The 6,501-nt window shown below is 47.8% G+C and overlaps 1 protein-coding gene across 1 annotated transcript; it reads left to right on the top strand.

The window, feature by feature from the left end:
- Positions 1-1,415: 1,415 nt before the first annotated feature.
- On the top strand, positions 1,416-1,819 carry N7446_011812 (uncharacterized protein; the record flags this gene model as incomplete). The annotated part of the gene is made up of 3 exons (XM_058520554.1): positions 1,416-1,466; positions 1,584-1,654; positions 1,717-1,819. 3 exons carry the CDS (start codon positions 1,416-1,418, stop codon positions 1,817-1,819), a joined length of 225 nt encoding a protein of 74 aa, XP_058366840.1.
- Between the last annotated feature and the right edge of the window lie 4,682 nt (positions 1,820-6,501).

Here is a 6,501-nt window from a genome sequence, read left to right as displayed (position 1 = left end):
ATGAGCCATGTATATCCCTGACAGTTGCCCTCGATCCAGCTTGCCGCAGGGAACTGAAGTTGAAGATCCAATAGCCTTTTGAAAGGACGGTTGAAAAGAATTGAATAACTCAAGATTAAACTTTTCTGCATATTGTTACAATCACTAATTCCCCACTATTTCCCCACTGTTTCCTCTGTCATTTTCGCCATGTCGTCTTTGGCTCAATTTCCAAAAAGACTTGTGCTGAAAAGAGATCCCCTTCCACCGCCAATGTAGTGACAATCTCAAGAAGCTCATACACAAAATGACAGGATCTTTATCATGCATTCTGTTTCAACTTCGCTAAAAACATGCGAAATCTATAAACGGCTCCCTTTTTTTTCGAAAAATCGCATGAGCATCTCGATCTTAATCAGACAAACCAAATTGAACCCTTTGCTGCCACCATCTTTCTAGTTAGAAAAGATTGTGGCTTTCTATGCGTTTTGCATCATGAAAGCAGCCTGTAAAGGAGACCAAACACTACACGGACAGCCAGATCTTGGCTGTGCCTCGGCCGGGATAAAATACAACACACATAGCCGCTAGGTGCGTTGTACTTAGCCTATTTCCTCCCTTCACCTTGCTAACTCCGAGCAACTCGGCTGCTTGGTGACGGCTGAATTCTACGACGACCACGGGGGAAGTGTCGTCGAACTCCGTAGGGGTGATTGATACTGGTTTGCTGAGCTTATCATTATCAACGAAGAAGGTGCGGAAGAATGCCGTGTCTATTTGGAGCTGTCAAGTGTTAGATTAGATTGGGTAGAAACGATGCTGTGACTTACATTTATGACTGTCCGGTTGAGCGCGTACTTGTTCAAAGCCAGTGCTGCTTTGACGCGGTCTCCAATCTGCTTCTTGTCCATTGAGCAAGTCCCAACATCTTTTTTGACGGCCCTCTTTGGGTTGGGTCTTGTACGGGCCTTCTCCGTCGGTTTCTTCTGGTCCGCCTCGACGGGTGAAGACGCGCGGTGAATAAGATTATTAGTTGCAAGCGCCGATTCAAACTACTCGGAATGAAGCAATAACCCACCTTTCGTGAGGCTAACATGTCGTCGAGCTGGTCAAGAAGCTGATTCAGGAATATGTAAGGAAGTGGAAGAAAAGAGCGGAACCTCCGTATTTTGGAGAGAATGCGGAACCGATTTTGAACACGCAAAACGTATTGGGAGACGCGTTGTCGAATGAGACTCGTCTAGTTGTGGTACGCCACTCTGGAGTACCGCTCCTCAGATCATCGAATCAAAATCGAGAAACCACTTTGCCCCCGACGCCGACGATCCACCCAAATTACCCCTCGTCCCGGAATATCCTCTTTCCCCCTCCTTTTCCATCTACCTACACTATTGACAGCTACCTTGATAATTATTCTCTGTCCGTATTCTGCCAACATGTCTTCCAACAAGGGATACAACATCACCAGCTCTGGCATGAACAGCCAGGTATGTCACAACAAGCCTTCCAGTCCTGTCTCGTTCCTCGTACTTCATGATCTGCCGTGAACCCTCTTCCATATTAGGTACTAAGAAGTATTTGGTGTGGTAATGACAAAGGAACAGGGTAATCACTATTGCTCCCGCGACTACGGCTCCAGCGTCTCGAATTCGAACAACTACCACTATTCGAACTCGTAAGATGGACCAGCTACCTAGGCTTGACTTTTCTATCCCATGCATTGACCATCATTTCTAGAAACGGCTCTTATTACTACTCTAACCCCAATGGGAGCACGTACTACAACAATGGACAGGGGGGCTCGACCTATACTACTCCCTCGGGCTCTGGGAAGAAATAAGTCCAGCTAGACTAAGAGTATTCACTTGATTGACAACCATAAGTCTAGCTAGTAATATTTGAGTCTCGTTGATGATAACTTTTGTCTCGTAATGGATATGCACACCTCATGAGATACACATAAAGCAGAGCTAAGGTCACCATAGCAAGCAAAACTTCTCTATTTCCCGTCAACAAATTCGTTAACCTCTTAGAAACATTGCTAAGAGCCGAACGAGAGGTTGGGACCAGAGGAATCGGTGACTGAGGGGCGGGCTGTTGTGATATGAGGCTGGTGCAGATCTGGAAGAAAGCCGCACTGTCGGAAATAATTCCCGAAGTGTCTATACGAAGAAGCATGTTGATTGAAGATCATCTTGGACCTCATATGTATATATAGCTTCCTGAATACTCTCAGAATCACAGTCAACACAATTCCACAGGACTACAACAGGTTATGAGCCCCGAGAGCAAATTCTCGGGGCCGTCACTACTCACACTGAGAATAATGTCACCTACATTGAGCTCATATCCCCGCTTTTTGCAGTCATCATGTCTGCTCTGGTCCACGACTCGCCCGACGGAGCCCGTCAAGCACAAAGTTTCGGATCGATCCCGATCCCTGGCACCGCAAGCAGCCGTCGTAGGAGCACGGTATCCAATCTGGCCGCGGCGTGATGGAAAGATGTAGACGGCGTCTCGGACTTTCCGCGGCCTCCTACAAAGTTTTCGTTAATCTCTTCTCGGCCAACAACCTTTCCATGATCTCGTCACATGACGAGTAAGTCGACAGCCACAGTGGCGTATTGCCATCTTTGTCTTTGCAGTTCACGTTGACACGGGGGTGACTTAATTGACCATTTCCAGGCGCTTGCTTCGAATGGCGAGATGGAGCGGCGTAGAGCCTTTCCTATTTTGGATATTCAAGTTCAGACCCTTTTGTCCGAGAAGCCGTTGACAGCATCTACCGACCCATAGGATACTGCTTGGTGAAAGGGTAGCTCGGCCTCCTGTGATGATTGGGTACCAAGAAACACCTCGTACTTCGGATCGTTTGGAAAAATCATTTCCATCACGGGCCTATTGAAGCGACGTGCACAGTCCCATGGCGAGTGGCCCGAATCATCCTGTAGATCAGGGTCGCTGCCTCTAGAAAGTAGCAGATGCACGAGCCCTATTCGGCCTGCGAAGACTGCTAGGTGGAGCGCCGTTCGGCCGTGTTTGTGCTTGACGTCCACCTGGACGTTCGGTTGATTTAAGACGCTCTTGACCGTGGAAAGGTTTCCGTAGCGGACGGCATTGTTGTAGTTCAAAGGAAGATTGATTCATCTATTATTCGGTGGGAAACTTGAGACTATATATACAACGAGAAGAACAAGTTGATTGGAAATCAACTTGGTTCTTCGTATACATATCTCGGGACTAATTCCGATGGTTCGGCTTGCTTCCTGATCTGCACCAGCCTCATATCACAACATCATTAACAGGTGTAGCTGTGCTGGCTACGACCCTAGGCACATTAAATTATTCGATGCAGATGTACTGTAGACCACGTGGACATCAATAACCTCACAGAGATCCAGCAAGCAAAACAATCTTGCTTCATTTGAAGTCTTAGACTTCTAAATTTCATCAAAATTTGCCAAGCCCTCACAAAGAAAAGAGCCCTGGCGAGAGGACGCTCCAGGCTTTGGCACGAAACCGGATACTGAAATCCACACGCAAGAAATTGTCGTACCATACAGACAGAGCTCAAATAATACTGTCACTCCTTGTCACTCCCTGTTCTGGCAAGAACGGCGAAGGTAGCTATAGCGTCTAGAAATTGTGATGGCTGCTACAAGACAAGATTGGGTCCCCCACTGGGGTATTGACAAGAACGAATTTGGTTCTCACAGTAATCTCGGTAAAGTTGAGTTAGGACGTGCGATTGCTTACTCTTTTGATTCCATAACATGGCCCATGTACACCTTATCATTGCCTAGATACCTTGTATCTTCTTTGCGTCCGCACTTCCATTCTCTTGGAAGAGGTAATTAATGTTAAAAGATCGGAAGTTTTAGGATTCCCTGAATAAATAATTCTGGAGCCTTCTTCTCTCTCTTGCACTCGGATGCGGGAACCTGCCGCAGACCAGCGAACGGCATTTTGCCCACAGCTGATCTGTCTAATATTTCATCCTCACCTAGTATATTCAGTGTTAGTGAACACACCTTCGGAAAGGCCATGAAACTAAAGGACCGTCTGGAGGTTGTCTTCGTAATGGAGGTATTTATTCGTACTCTTGTTCAATATATCCAGATAAATGAAAAATAAGCTGAGGATAAGGCGGAGTGCCACTCAAGGCAGAAGCAGCATGTTCAAGAATTTTCAGTGTTGTTGGGCAATCTGCCGCTTATCGCTACTTACTCAGTTCTCAACGGTTTGTTCTTACAGTAGCTAAGAAGAACGAGGGGCTTCTCAATCATATAACCGCTCCTCATCCGCAGCAACACACCTCGGGCACTTTTCTTCTGATTCAGTCCGTGAAGAAAAACAATCCAACACACCGTGTATCTGTATTCTTTCCCTCGCGATGATATCTTCGTACCTGCTCAGTAGCGATTGCGCGGCGAGGTGCATCTTGGCCATTCCTTGGAGAAAATGTTGTCGGAAGCTGAGATGTGGTCAGATACCGCTTGTAGGTATTGAATCGTATCGTTTATCGTCGTCGTACTGATTACTGTAACTCTTGGAAGTCCCTTTTGCTGCCTCTCTTGCGTCGCCAGTTTTCGTGAGAGCGTTGAGGATTCGGCTGCTCTCATTTTCCCTTCCAGTGGGGGTAGACCTTGCTTTCCTGCCTTCATGCAGCTTTCAGGCGATTTAGAGTTTCTTGAGCTAGCAAGGAAAGTAGCTACAGAGTCAGACAGGGACCGGTCAACAGACGGTTGCAAAACCTGGTATGCGTTGCAGCGATCTCCGTGGATGAATTGGCCGACGACCTGTCGGAAGTTTTCACCCGAATCTTTGCCTCCATGAAACAGGCTTGTCAGCCAATGGATTCCTCGAGAAAGGGGATCCAGAAGGATGATACCAGCTTGCCATATATGTCCGTTTTGAACTTCTTTGTCTGGGTTAAGGGGCCTGTTTGATATCCGTGGCAGCTTGTAATCCATGATTACTTGGTTCCCTCAATGGACATTGTAATGACAAGATCTTGTAGGTGAAAATTCGACCACAAGGGCAATTATGACCTTTAAATGTTGTGGGCTGAAGCGGCCTCTGAACGCATATTCACAATTATCTTTTCGCGAGTCAGCCTTATCGGCACCGGCTCCTAGGAGCACTGTGGATGTTGCCTCAAACGCGGTATAAGGGTAAGAGACCTCAGCAGATTAGCTATATCCTCAGAGTAGTTGTGTCTCTCCACTAAGCCATGAGCCTACATCGCTTCTCACTTGGAACGTTACGTCAGGTATCATCTCCTGCTATTCTGGAGCCTGATCATCCTCTCGCATATTTGCTTGGACTTCTGCTGGGTATTTATGACAGGGAGCTGAGAAGCTCCACCATCGCTTCATTTCCATATCGTGCTGCCCATAATAGTGGTGTCCGATGATTATTGTCCATCGAGTCCACTTCCACATCATCTCGCTCAACCAGTAGCTTCACCACCGCTTCACGTCCATACTCGGTTGCAAAAGACAGTGACCCAGCCGCATAAGACAGTGGTGTCCGACCGTACTTATTCTTCGAGTCTGCCTCCACATCATCTCGCGCAACCAGTAGCTTCACCACCGCATCATGTCCACCCCATGCTGCGTACGATAGCGGTGTCCGACCCTCATTATCCTTCGAGTCCGCCTCCACATCTTCTCGCCACAGTAGCATTTTCACCACTGCTTCATATCCATTCAAAGCAGCACACGACAGTGGTGTCTGACCGCACTTATCCTTGGAATCCGCCTCCACATCATCTCGCTCAACCAGTAGCTTCACCACTTCTTCATATCCACACTCAGCTGCCCATAATAGTGGTGTCCGATGATTATTGTCCATCGAGTCCACTTCCACATCATCTCGCTCAACCAGTAGCTTCACCACCGCTTCACGTCCATACTCGGATGCGAAAGACATTGACCCAGCCGCATAAGACAGTGGTGTCCGACCGTACTTATTCTTCAAGTCTGCGTCCACATCATCTCTCTCAACCAGTAGCTTTACCACCGCTTCATGTCCACCCCCAGCTGCAAATGATAGTGGTGTCCGGCCATAATTATCCTTCGAGTCCGCCTCCACATCGTCTCGCTCCAGTAGCAGTTTCACCACCGCTTCATATCCATTCAAAGCAGCACATGACAGTGGTGTCCGACCGTATTTATTCTTCAAGTCTGCCTCCACATCATCTCGCTCAACCAATAGCTTCACCACCGCTTTATGTCCACCTCCAGCTGCAAATGATAGTGGTGTCTGGCCATCATTATCCTTCGAGTCCGCCTCCACATCGTCTCGCTCCAGAAGCAGCTTCACCACCGCTTCATGTCCATCCCAAGCTGCGTACGATAGCGGTGTTCGACCCTCATTGTCCTTCGAGTCCGCGTCAATATCATCTCGCTCCAGAAGCAGCTTCACCACTGCTTCACGTCCGCACTCAGATGCCCGTAATAGTAGTGTCCGGCCATTATTATCCCTCGAGTCCGCCTGCACATCATCCCGTTCAACCAG

The sequence above is a fragment of the Penicillium canescens genome, assembly GCF_028828765.1.
Source record: "Penicillium canescens strain IBT 15451 chromosome Unknown utg000009l_segment0_segment0, whole genome shotgun sequence".
Taxonomy (NCBI): domain Eukaryota; kingdom Fungi; phylum Ascomycota; class Eurotiomycetes; order Eurotiales; family Aspergillaceae; genus Penicillium; species Penicillium canescens.
Note: the sequence above shows the minus strand (reverse complement) of the source record. Positions and strands in the feature narration are given on the sequence as shown.